We start from the raw sequence: 13,782 nt of genomic DNA, 5'->3' as shown, positions 1-13,782 counted from the left end.
AAAAAGCATACATTTTAAAATATGTTTAGTGGAAAACTGCACTGTGTAAACCTAGCCTTACTTGAACGGGAAGCTGAGGTCTTTTTCTTGGGACAGAAATATGACCGCTCAGTCACTGACCATATTGCTTTCCATAGATCCTGATGTGTAACTCAGCCTAATAGTAGTTATAAGGACTGGACCATGTACTTCTGTATATATGCACAATTCTACCATCAGGGGTCTAAGAAAGCTGGGTGATATCCCTATTAGTTATGTTCTTGAATTATGATATACAGCCTTATTATGGACAGGAGCAGATACCTCAGTATAATACCTCAGTATACAGAGGCATATCTACCACTTACAGGTCTGAGTCACCAGCTCTGAAGCACCTAGAATAGTGGCCATATTTTTGTCACACATTTTTATGTATAACGTCTCAGTCATTAGCTTTTTCATATATTATATATTAGATTATATTGCAATGACATTGCAATAAAGCGCCACTTATTGCACCACTGTGCCCAGGCTCTTCCCCCTGTCACCATGTGCCAAGGGCAATTCGTAAAGGTCTTCCTTAGCGCGGGGAATTCTGGGTATTGTAGTCTTCACGTATCATACACTCAGGTCGGAAAGATGGTTTTTAGACTACAAATCCCGTGGTGCAGCGCGTCGGGAACTAGCCAATAACTCTCGTTTAGTCAAGGACAGAGGTTACGCATGCGCAGAAGGTTGCGCGTCTCATGTGGAGGTCAGAGCAGTGAGGAGGTGAGTGCGAGAACCGGGGAGGCCCAGAAGCTCGTGTACCGGTTACCGGGAGGGAGCAATGAGGAGGAAGTGCACTGGGGTGGGAGGGTAGGAGTGCTGAGGTCTTTAAAGAACTGAGACTAGAAATTAATGGAGAAATGTCTGTTCATGCGGGTGTCATGCTTGTGGGAGGTCAATGAGGAGAAGACAAGGGGTGCATTATATAACTGTACTATAAATGTGTGCTGTCTGACAGCCAGGCTGCTCCCCTACAGACATTCAATGAAGGGGGATGGAAGTGCGCCATGGGTGTCATTTTTCACAGTGGAGATGGTGCAGGCCTGTACTATCATCTGACAAGTGAGAATGGGAGAAGTCTCCTATTCCCAGGATAGGAAACCATTCAATGTAAAACAGACCTGGTAAATAAGGACATCACCACAAACCTGTAGGTCCAGAATAAAGGGTAGGCTCCAAAATTCACAAGAGGATACTAATGAAAGCTAGAGAAAAAGCGACTGGAGCACAAAATACATTCAAAATACAAAAAATCTTTATTAGTTAATGATGTTAAATGTACATAAAGGGAGGACAGAGAAACCGGCTACAGTAGGTACATGGGTAACAATATAGGTAAAAACATGTAGGTATATACAGTAATTGATGTATATATGGCACGGTTATACCAAGTGGCTGAAAGGCTTGTAAAAATGCATAGGAACAGATATAAGTATATGTGCAGGACCAAAAGTATAAAACAGCATAATATATGGCAAACAAGGCAAGGTACAGCACTGTGTGCGGTATGCAATGTGTCAATAAATATAGACAAAGATAAACCACAAGCTGATAAAGATGGCCAAATACACAAGGTGTCAATACAATGATACCTACTAAGGAGACAGTGCAAGAATCAAAAGGTTACATGTTCAGCCACTTGGTTTAACCGTGCCATATATACATCAATTACTGTATATACCTACATGGTTTTACAGATATACTTACCCATGTACCTACTATAGCTGGTTTCTCCTGTCTGATAGTACTCTATCCTCCCTTTATGTACTTTTAACATCATTAACTAATAAAGATTTTTTGTATTTTTGAATATATTTTTGTGCTCCAGTTGCTTTTTCTCTAGTTTTCATTCGGAAACCATTAAACTAGAAAACCACTTTAGGGTGAATTCACACTGAGTAAACGCTAGCTTATTCTGAACGTAAAACACGTTCAGAATAAGCGGCGTCTAAAGCAGCTCCATTCATTTCTATGGGAGCGGGGATACGAGCGCTCCCCATAGAAATGAATGGGCTGCTTCTTTCACTCCGTGCAGTCCCATTGAAGTGAATGGGGAGTGCCGGCGTATACGGCAAGCTCTGCTCATGCCGGAGCGTACACGCCGGCACTCCCCATTCACTTCAATGGGACTGCACGGAGTGAAAGAAGCAGCCCATTCATTTCTATGGGGAGCGCTCGTATCCCCGCTCTCATAGAAATGAATGGAGCTGCTTTAGACGCCGCTTATTCTGAACGTGTTTTACGTTCAGAATAAGCTAGCGTTTACTCAGTGTGAATGCACCCTTAGGCGGCGGCCTCGTTTTTTTTTTTTGTTGCAGTTTTTGGAGCCAAGTTCAAGAATGGCTACAAGAGGAATGGGAGATATATGGGAAGTTCTTACACTTCTCCCTTCTCCTCAATCCATTGCTGGCTTTGGCTCAAAAAGCCACAATAAAATCTGCAACAAAAAAAGCTGCATTTCCACAACGTGGGGCCTTAGGCTGAGGCTCCACTTTACAGAAACGCAGCTTTTTTGTTGCAGATTTTGATGTGCCTTTTTTTTTTTTTTAACCCAAAGTCAGTAGTGGATTTAACAGAAGGGAAACGTCTAAGCTCCTCCTTTATATTTTCTGTTCAATTTCAATCCACCCCTGACGTTTGCTCAAAATCTGCCATGTAAAACTCTGCGTTTCTGAAATGTGGGGCCCTAGCCTTAAATAGTTAGACATTGTTTAGGGCATTGCATAAATCTATAACTAGTGTATAACTTGTCTAGTAATAAAATACAGGCTGCTGGACATGGATCCGCTGGTAGAGAGTTTAATTTTATCACAGCCCTGTCTTGATGGGCTAAATTTACATCAACTTCTTTTAAATGTATTGTCAAGGTAAAAAATGGAGAATCCTTTTAACTTTTAAATCAGCTGGGGCTCATTGAGAAAAAAAAAAGTTATATTCGCTCATCTCTAATATTCACCTGTCCTCAATGCTTTGGTGTCCTTCTGCTGAACAGGTGGCTTCCAGAGTTTCGCTGAAGGCAATGATTGGCCCCAGCAGTCATGTGACCGCTGAGGCCAATCAGCGAACTATCTTTGACATAACATATCGAGTTCCTTAGGCCACTGATTGGCCTCGGCAGAACTCTGGGATAAGCCACTAGAGCATCGGGGACAGGCCAGTATGCTTTTTGTTGTTGTTGTTTTTTCACTGCCTCCAGCTGATTTCAGATTGAGCTGGGTTGTCCAATTTATGTCTGGACAACCCCTTTAAAGAGGACCTTTCACCATCCAGCTCTCTGCATCATTTAGTAGGTGCTTCTCCACTGATTCCAGCACAGTTGGAATGTTTTTTCTCTACCTCTTACCTTTCCCTGGCAATATCTACTATTAGTTTTGGTGCCTCAAATGCTATTTAGGCTCTGTAGCTTCAGGTGGCAGAAGCAGGCAAGGGATATTATTCTGATATTCTGAGCTCTGAATCACGTCCCCTTTCTTGCACTTGCACCTCCATCATAGGATCAGAACAACAGAATAAAAATGAACCATAATGACAGATTCAGGCGGAGCACATTCTGTCTGCATCTGTTATCATTCACTGTAATGTGAAAAATAAAAACAAGATGGAGGCTTATTTTTCTTGTTTGTTTACTTTCTGAATGGAAGACGACGTCCTTATTGCCACTTGTGCTTTCCTTTGCTATTACTCCATGTTGTTATTGCTGTATAGCAGTTTGAGGTATATGTAATATGTCATGTTTTATGTTACCACAGGCCCCATATTCAGGAAAATGGCAGCAAAGTTGTTTGAATCCATTGGGAAGCTTGGTCTTGGATTGGCCATTGCTGGAGGTGTCGTAAATTCTGCCTTATATAATGGTAAGATCTGTTTGGGAGTGTCAGTGGGTGTGTGTTTAAAGAAGACCTTTCATGTCCTCGGGCACATGCGGTGTAATACATCGCTAGAAAGCAGACAGTGTGCTGAATTCATTGCACTATCCGCTTTCCCGTTCTGAGCCCCTGCTGAAGAGCTATTGGTGCCGTTACCGTACCTCTTCAGTGTTAGAAGGGCCCTTCCTCACAGTAGTGTCTATTGCGCTGTACTGTGAGAGGGGGCATTTCTTACTGCCCAGCGATGACCCTGAGCGGTGTGGAACGCCTCCCCTACTCCTGACAGTACTCGTCCTTAGATGAGTACTGAGGGGGAGCACTCGTCACCGCTGGGCAGTAAGGAACACCCCCTCTCACAGTACAGCGGGAAAGTTCATAGTGCGCTGAATTCGGCTTTCTAGCAGTATATAACAATGCATGTGCTTGAGGACATGAAAGGTCCTCTTTAAACCTCTTCCTCTTCTTAGATATTCATACTATTACAAATACTTGTTCTAATGTATGCATTGTGGAGCTGTCAGTATTATATGTAAGGCGAATCTCCATGTTGATCAATAAAGTATCTGTTAGGCAGTTGGTTTTAATGTTATGACTGATTTTTGTATATCTCTTATTCTCATGTTTTGTCATCCTCTAGTGGACGCAGGTCATCACGCTGTTATTTTTGACCGATTCCGGGGTGTTCAGGATCTGGTAGTAGATGAAGGTACACATTTCCTTATTCCTTGGGTCCAAAAACCAATAATATTCGACTGCCGTTCACGACCCCGCAATGTTCCTGTAATAACAGGAAGTAAAGGTGAGAATAAAACTTCAGCACCATATTAGCCTGTCAGGATTGTAATATAGCGGAGGAATAATGTACTATCCGGTGTGTCTCTCCACAGATCTGCAGAATGTAAACATCACCCTGCGTATCCTTTTCCGGCCTATTGCCAGTCAGTTGCCACGTATCTTCACCAGCATTGGAGAGGATTATGATGAGAGAGTTTTACCATCAATTACCACTGAGATCTTAAAGTCTGTGGTGGTAAGTTTGTACTGTAATGTAATATGTACAGATAGCATTATATGGTTCTCCTCCTATGACTAATAGAGTAATGTCATGAGTGGGTGACCACCCCTAATAAGGCATATGGACAGAAGTTGCTTGATGAGACCAGCTTTTTAAAGTCCCATTGCATCACTGTCATCTGATATAAGCTCAATATACAGTAGATGGAGAGGGTAAATTCTGTTTTTAACTCCTTCTGTGCATCTTCAAAGAGCATCTGTATCGAGACGCCAAGAAAAAAAATTCAAACATACAGATGACCTACAATGCAAGCACCTATAATAGGGGGTATTGTGGGAGGCAAGTCTCCTGTGATGTCCATAAGAAGGGGACCTGTTACATAGAGAATGCAGTCCAATCTATAGGCAGCACGTTATAGCAGAAGCAGCTGAGCACATGTCTAAGTTTGTGGGACATCTCTGCTCTTTCTTATGTTGAAAAGTCAAGGAGGCACATAGAGCAGATTTATTTTTAAAGAGGACCTTTCACTATCTGGGGCACATGGAGTTTAATACACCACTAGAAAGCAGACAGTACGCTGAATTCAGCGCACTATCGGCTTTCACGTTCTGTGCCCCCGGTGAAGAGCTATCGGTGCTGGTACCGTAGTTATTCACTTTCAGAAATGCCCTTCCTCACAGTAGCGCCTATAGTGCTCTACTATGAGAGCTGTGAGGAACGCCTCCCTCCCGTCCTGATAGTACTCGTCCATAGCAACAACCACTCTCACAGTACAGCGCTATAGACGCTGTTGTGAGGAAGGACATTTCTGACTGTCATAAATGCCCTTCTGACAGTGAAGCGCTACGGTATCGGCACCAATAGCTCTTCACCGGGGGCACAGAACGTGAAAGTCAATAGTACACTGAATTCAGCACACTGTCGGCTTTCTAGCGGTGTATTACACCACATGTGCCCCAGGTGGTGAAAGGTCCTCTTTAACCCCTTAGCGACCCTTGACGTAACTGTACGTCATGGGTCGCATGGGGATGTGTGGAGCTCGCTCACACGCTGAGCTCGCTCCATACACGGCAGATGCCGGCTGTATCATACAGCCAGGACCTGCCAATAACAGCAGCGGTCGGTGCCCGAGCCGATCGCTGCTGTTAACCCTTTACACACTGCGGTCAAACGTGACCGCAGTGTGTAAACGGCGGCACGGGCGCCGCCATGTTTTGCCGATCGCCGCCCTCCTGAACGTCACATGAGGGCGGTGATCGGTTGCTCTGACAGCCGGAAGCCTATTGAAGGCTTCCAGGCTTGTCTCTGCACAAGATCTATTAGATGATGCCAGAGGCATCGTCTAATAGAAGTGCTGCGATTTTCCTATTCACTGCAATACTGTAGTATTGCAGTGAATAGTATGAGTGATCAGACCCCCTAGGTTTCAAGGTACCTAAGGGGTCTGATCATAAATGTAACAGAAGAAGAAAAAAAGTTTTTAAAAGTATTAAAAAAATTAAAAAAAATATAAAAGTTCAAATCACCCCCCTTTCCCTAGATTAGCTATAAAAGTAATTAAAGAACATTAAACATAAACATATTAGGTATCCCCGCGCTCCAAAATGCCCAAACTATTAGAATATTAAAACATTTATCCCGTACTGCGAACGGCGTAGCGGCAAAAAAAATAAAAACAGCCAAAAAGCGTTTTTTTCAACACTTTGCCTCCTATAAAAAATTGAATAAAAAGTGATCAAACCATCAGATCTTTCCCCAAATGGTATCAATAGAAACGTCATCTTGTCCCGCATAAAAAGACACCACAACCAGCTCCATACATGGAAATATGAAAAAGTTACAGGTGTTAGAACATGACACAAATTTTTTTTTTCTATTTTGCAAAGTTTATCATTTTTTTAAAAGTATCAAAACATTTCAAATACTATATAAATTTGGTATCACCGCGTTCGTACTGACACGTAGAACACAGGTAACATGTCATTTGTACCAAACAGTGAACGCTGTAAAAATTAAACCCATAAGAAAATGGCGCAAATGCATTTTTTCTCCAATTGCACCTCATTCTGAATTTTTTTCCAGCTTCCCAGTACATTGCACAGCATATTGAATGGTGCCATTACAAAGTACAATTTGTCCCGCAAACAATAAGCCATCATGTGACTCTGTGAACTGAAAAATGAAAAAGTTATGGCTCTTGAAATGTGAGGAGGGAAAAACGAAAATGCGAAACCAAAAAATGGCCTGGTCCTTAAGGGGTTAATAGATAAATGTCTGTAAAGTTATCTAGTGATTTTTTTTTTTTCCCCACACGATTATATAGCAATCTGCTCTGTATCTGATTTATAACATGCTACCTGCAGATTGAACAGCAAGTTCTGTGTTTAACTCTTTCCCAACATCAGCTGTACTAGTAAAGATGGCGGCCGCTTGGGAGCCGGGTAGCCGCCAGGTGGCTGCTGTTTTAAACAACAGACATCTGGCGCTAATGCCTGTGATTGGCTCCTGCACCAATCGCAGGTATTAACTCCTCTGGCGCCTCAGTCAAAGCTGATCGAGGTGCCATTTTCCCAGGGATCGCCGGCATCCGGATCAAGCTCTGGATCTGGTGGTCCCATTGCTGAGACAGCCTGGAACCTTGTGAAGGCTCCCAGGCCTGTCTTTCAGGATATTCTACTGCAGGCTACTCTATGTAATCTACAATAGAAATGCTGGATTTTTGCAATGCAATAGCATTGTAATGCATTGCATTAGTGATCAGACCCCCTGGGGTTCAAGACCCCTAGGGGATCTAATCATTGCAAAAAAAATAATAAAAATTTAAAGTTCCAATCACCCCCCCCCCCCCCTTTCCCTGGAACACACATAAAAGTACTTCAATACTGTGAAACACCTCCCATTAGGTATCCCTGTGTCTGAAAACGCCAGCTCTACAAATCTATAAAAATATCTCCTGTATGATAAACGCCGTTTTTTTCACTGTTTTCCTCTGATAAAAATTTGAATAAAAACTGATCAAAGCAATAGTAATTCCCCAAAATAGCATAACTAAAAAGTACTCCTGGTCCCGCAAAAAAAAGACGCCCTATACATCCCCGTACACGGAAATATAAAAAAGTTATGGGTGTCAGAATATGGCAAATTTTAACAAAAAAAAAAATGGGTGGCACAGTTTTGGATTTTTGTGAAGGAGTTAAAATGTAAATAGAACCACATAAATTTGGTATCCCTGAAACCGTACCAAAACATAGAATACAAGTGACATGTCATTTTGGCTGCACAGTGAACGCCATAAAAATGAAGCCCAGAAGAAAGTCCTACAAATGCACTTTTCAGTTAAATCCACCCCATTCTTTTTTTTTTCCAGCTTCCCAGTACATTGAATAAATAATTGTAGCATCATGAAGAATTATTTGTCCTACAAACATTAAAGGGGTATTCCCATGTACATAATTGTTTTTAAATTTATAGATAATTAAAAGTTAAACATTTTTGCAAATATAAGTAATTAAACATTTTGCAGAGTTTTAAAGATTTTCTCTAAAATATCTTGTGGTCACAGTCTGTTGTCTTAATCGGTTGCCAGTAGAGATGAACGAGTACTGAGCAGCCGGCGCGCACGAGGTTAAGCAGCAGGACGCCGGTGCTGGCTGCATCCATTCATTCCTATGGGAGCGTGCTATTTGAAACTACCGTTTTGAATAGTACTCTCTCATCTCTAGTTGCCAGTGGATACGACCATGAATGCAGGACCTTTCTAAGGTCAGAAAATCAGCCATGATTTCCTTATTGTGGCCGGGATATCTTCTGATACATGTAGTGTCCCTGCTTGATAACCCGGATACAATAAGGAAATCATAGCTGGGTTCCTGACAAGTCCCAGACCATAGAAAGTTTCTGCATTAGTGGTCGTATCTATTGGCAACTGATGAAGACAACAGAGGTCACCACTAAGAAAGTTAGAGAAAATCTTTAAAGCTCTGCAGAATTTTTAATTACTTATATTTGCAAAAATGTTTAACTTTTAATCTACAAATATAGATATGATTATGTACATGGGAATACCCCTTTAAGACCTCATATGGCTTTGAGAGCAGAAAAAAAAAAAAAAAAAAAAGTTTGTAGGGAGGGGGTCAAAAACAATTACATGTTACAATTACATGTTTATGTTAAATACATCTTGAACATAAAACTGTGCCTGCCATTACCTCGTTCAGACTTTTCAATACTTATCTATGCTAGGCCCGGTTTGATGCAGGAGAACTGATTACCCAGAGAGAGCTTGTTTCAAGGCAAGTCAGTGAAGATCTCACAGAGAGAGCAGCTACATTTGGCCTCATTTTGGATGACGTCTCCCTGGTAAGTTCATGCAGCGGGCTTATACGTAAGTACTATGTATTCTATCTGAGCTATTGTACTAAAGATGTAATATGTAAAATGAATATTTGAAACTAATCTGATTTACAGTAGGTAGCACAAATGCAAGAATAGTCTTGGAGACAGAAGCATGAGGATCAGAGTATTAAAGGGGTTGTCCAGGCTAAACTTGTAAAGCTTTTAGCCTGATACTCTGGATTCCGAGAGCTCCACAGCTGTATCAACACTGTATCAATACGGTTTAATTCTATGACCAAGCAGGGAACTGAAAGGTCCCTGCTCTGCCATAGAGGACCGCCTGTAGTGCACAAGACGTCGCGGCACAGGTGGCATGATGACGGCACTGTATCGTGCCACCTTTGTCATTACTAGAAGAGACAGTCTTTGGCTGCTCCGCTCATCATGGGAGGTCTGTAAGGTGAGTACACATGTAGAGATCAGCTATTGTGTTTAAAGGGGCTCTATCACTGGGAAAAGTCATTTTTATCTAAACACATGCTTGCATAGGCTTTAGAAATGCTACTTCACACCTACCTTTAGTATGTAAATTGCCTCAGTGGTTTCTGAATAAGTCCATTTTTATTAATATGCTAATGAGCTTTCAGCCAGCACAGGAAGTTCCCAGCAGCCTCCTCTCTTCTATTATCTCCTATGTGTGTGAGGCAAACAGGAAGCTGAGTCATCAGCAGCAGCAGCAGCAGTCTCCCATAGGAAACAACAGGAGAGGAGTGCACGATGTATCGTGCAATAGTCTAATTAGCATTTGAATAAAAACGGACTTATTCAGAAACCACTGAGGCAATCTATATACTAAAGGTAAGTGTGGAATAGACTTTCTAAAGGCTATGCAAGGATGTGATTAGTTAGAAATGACTTTTCCCAGTGATAGAGCCCCTTTAATGCAGCTGCTCTGTTAAAAGCAGCTACTGTGTTGAAAGCAGCAGTATTGGAGGTAAAAGAAAATTATGGTTGGGGTCACCACAACCTGTGGAACTGTATTAAAGGTTCGCAGCATTAGTAAGGTGGAGAGCCACTGTTCTAGAGATTGTCATGGCTATACAAAAACACATGATTAATGTATGTTTCTTCTGCTCCTAGACTCACCTAACATTTGGTAAGGAGTTTACAGAAGCTGTGGAAGCCAAGCAAGTGGCTCAGCAGGAAGCAGAGAGAGCCCGTTTTATAGTGGAGAAGGTAACGACTTTTTGGGGAACTTGTCCCTCTTTAGTTACGTTGCGATGTTAACTGGAACTTTTTTGCAGAAGCTATACACTCCCAGCCATTCCTGTGGTGCAACTCGTGTCTCCATTACTCTTATTGTATATAGACAGGTTGTGGCGGTGATGTTGTGTTGAAAAAACTGTTGCAGTCTATCACTGAGTTAAGCTGAATACGAACTGATGTCACTGATGGGTTGCAATTGTTTTTTCAACTTGACGTAACTACTGCAGCCTATCTATCTATCTAAAAACACAGAGGGTCATTGAATGGAGCCATGAATATAGCTTCTGTTTTTATTTTGAGTCCTTCCCTATTGCTCCAGGAAAAAAAAAAAAAATTATCCTGAACAACCCCTTTTATGGCATAGCCACAAGATATACAATAAATCTTATCAAGTGAGGGTCTTAGTTCAGCTGTTTTGGGGAAGGCTTGGTTCACATCTGCGCCAGAGTCTCTGTTGGAGACTCCGCTGCAAAAATTGCCGAAAATCAGCAGAGAGAAACGTCCTACACGGAGATTTCAGTATAAAATAGCAGACCCCATTATAATCTATGGTGTCCCTGAGTAACCAATGTTTTAGCGGTCCGGCTCTCCGTCATCTGTGTTCCCCCTTCAGACTCAAATGATGGAGACCTGTATTCTGGATATGTTTATATTCAGAAACCACACTACTCCTTTTTTTTTTTTTTCCCATTAGTTGTTGGTATTGCTGCTCATCTCTAAATGAATAAGGCCTTCCAGCAGACAGACAGTATGTGGTGTACTGGTTACTGCAGCTTAGTTTCCATTTAAGTGAATGAAAGCTAGTTGTCAGTTACATGGCATAGCCATCACATTGTGTGAAGAGCCATCTTCTTCTAGCTTCAAACACTGCTAGTTTGGGTAGTCAAGTTGTTAGGCCACCACAGATCTGATATTGATAACCTATCCAAGGGTGGCATGATGAATACCCCTACCTACATGACATGAAACACAGCAGTAACTACTGTATACACTCGAGTATAAGCCGAGGCCCCTAATTTTACCACAAAAAACTGGGAAAACTTACTGACTCGAGTATAAGCTGAGGGGTGGGAAATACAGCAGCTACTGGAAAATTTCAAAAATTAAAATGTCCGGAGTTTTTGGGTGCAGTAGTTGCTGGGAAAGGGGAGGTGGTGTTTTGTTGTCTGTCTGCCCCATCCTTGAACTTGGGGACTGTTTTGGGGGGGTTTTTTTTGTCTCTTCCCCCCCCCCCAGAGGAGCACTGCAGATACCCTATATTCAGTAGACGCAGGGATACCTAATGTGTATGTGTTACACAGTAATCTTCTTTAATATATATTCTAGGGAAAGGAGTGATTTAGAACTTTTTTTTTATTATATTTTTTAAAGTGCTTTTCGTGTTTTGATAGATATATATATATATATATATATATATATATATATATATATATATATATATATATATTCTTTTTTTTTGCTTGACTCGAGTATAAACCAAGGGGGCTTATTCAGCGCAAAAACTGTGCTGAAAAACTCGGCGTATATCTCGAGTTTATACGGTGATATCTTGAAATTTTTTAAATGTTTTTTGTTTCTTTTTCTTGACCTATAGGCAGAGCAACAGAAAAAGGCTGCCATCATATCTGCTGAAGGAGACTCTAAGGCAGCCGAGCTTATTGCAACCTCCTTAGCAGAAGTTGGGGATGGCTTGATTGAGCTGCGCAAACTGGAAGCTGCTGAAGACATTGCGTACCAATTATCACGATCCCGTAATGTTACATACTTGCCCTCAGGACAGTCCACACTACTACAGCTGCCACAGTAGTCTGAGGGAGCACCATCTTCATCCCAGTTATTGTTGTCTGTGTTTCGGTGTCCCCAATGAGGACTTCAGTAGTTTCATTTCTGAAGCTACAAGAGTATTCTAGAGTTGACCCTATAGAAGAGGCAAGTGACCTAATGACTCTGGTCACATGAAGGTGTCAAATGTAGTAATGACACACTGCGTGACCTGCAGAGAAACTGCACATATATTAAGTAATCTGACATGTGCTGTATTAGTTCTCTGTATTGTGGAACATCTGTTGTCAGGTCACTTGACTCTGATACAGAGTTGACTTAACTGAAATATAGCCAGCCTGTGCCTCTTCTTCCTTTGTTAAACCACAGATATTAATTGGCCATCTATTCCATGCCATTCCTATTGTATAAGGGAGCGTTCACCTTTGGTTCTCTGATTTCCAATGAATAAGGCTTTTCATTAATAAAAAGAAAACTCATGTAATTCATGTATCTTGTCATTACATTAACCGTATAAGTCACTGTTCATCGTGCAAGAGAAGGCCATAAACGTAAATGGGAAGGAAAAATCGACTATCGGCTCTCCTGACGTGCCTGACAGTAAATACTTGGCTTTCCCTCATTAACAATACTCATCTTTAATTCAAATTTGCAGTATCCTGTTCCTCTTTAAGGCTGAGGTGTCACGTTTCTGAACACTAGTTTTTGCTGCTTTTTTTTTTTTTTTTTTTTTTTTTTTTTTTTTTGAGCCAGGATGAAGAATAAGTGCTTCCTTTTTATATAACCTGTTTTTTCCAAAGCCACTCTTGGCAAAATCTGGAACAAAATAACAGGACTGGTTAAGCTTTATGTACACTCCAGAGCCTTGTTCACTATATTTGGGCAGGGTGGAACTCTGGTTGATATCTGGCTTGCACCTGATTCGACTCTGGGTTACATGGTTGACTTCAGTCTACTGGATAGAGCGGCTACCCGAATCTTTGGGTAGTTGATAACATCACAGTCGGAGAGGCTGCAGGGGAGACTGAGAAACCAGATTTTAGGCTTACCATGCAAAAGTAGCGAACAGTGCTCCAAGCGATGGAGGTGTACATAGGGATGAAACTTAACCAGTGCAGGCAATGGTAAGTCTTATTACACCGCAGGTACGCCCTAAATTCTCCTGGAACTAAAAAAACAAATTGACTACTCCGTGTGGCAGATTTACTATTGTGGTTACGACTAGACTCTGGCATATAGTGTGCCAAAATGTAAAGTATGTCTGGGAATCTAATTTGAGATAAAACAAAAACATTTTTTCAAATTGCTCAACATGGACATGGCTTTCCTGTAAAATTGGGTATGGTCAAATTGTATGTAAGGTTTAGCATAAAATTCTGACTCAAAGTAACCTAACTGGAAGTGACATAAACTTGGACCAGATTTATCATCCAGCATCAGACACTGGGATAAGTCTGGCACATTTTCAGACTGCCTATATAAGTTAACACT

At 41.5% G+C, this 13,782-nt stretch overlaps 1 protein-coding gene across 1 annotated transcript; it reads left to right on the top strand.

Annotated features, from left to right (window-relative positions):
- Positions 1–673: 673 nt before the first annotated feature.
- On the top strand, positions 674–12,775 carry PHB1 (prohibitin 1). Its single transcript, XM_075278384.1, has 7 exons — positions 674–750; positions 3,777–3,881; positions 4,531–4,692; positions 4,781–4,923; positions 9,151–9,267; positions 10,384–10,479; positions 12,104–12,775. The coding sequence occupies exons 2-7, from the start codon at positions 3,794–3,796 to the stop codon at positions 12,314–12,316; spliced, it is 819 nt and encodes a 272-aa protein (XP_075134485.1). The 5' UTR covers positions 674–750; positions 3,777–3,793; the 3' UTR covers positions 12,317–12,775.
- The last annotated feature ends 1,007 nt before the right edge of the window (positions 12,776–13,782 follow it).

This window comes from Leptodactylus fuscus, chromosome 6 (assembly GCF_031893055.1).
Source record: "Leptodactylus fuscus isolate aLepFus1 chromosome 6, aLepFus1.hap2, whole genome shotgun sequence".
Taxonomy (NCBI): domain Eukaryota; kingdom Metazoa; phylum Chordata; class Amphibia; order Anura; family Leptodactylidae; genus Leptodactylus; species Leptodactylus fuscus.
Note: the sequence above shows the minus strand (reverse complement) of the source record. Positions and strands in the feature narration are given on the sequence as shown.

Excerpts from the sequence above, each read along its gene's own strand:
- PHB1 (XM_075278384.1), top strand. The coding sequence starts at position 3,794 with ATGGCAGCAAAGTTGTTTGAATCCATTGGGAAGCTTGGTCTTGGATTG. Across the intron at positions 3,882-4,530 it reads AAATTCTGCCTTATATAATG|TGGACGCAGGTCATCACGCT; the intron begins GTAAGATCTGTT and ends GTCATCCTCTAG. Across the intron at positions 4,693-4,780 it reads TGTAATAACAGGAAGTAAAG|ATCTGCAGAATGTAAACATC; the intron begins GTGAGAATAAAA and ends GTCTCTCCACAG.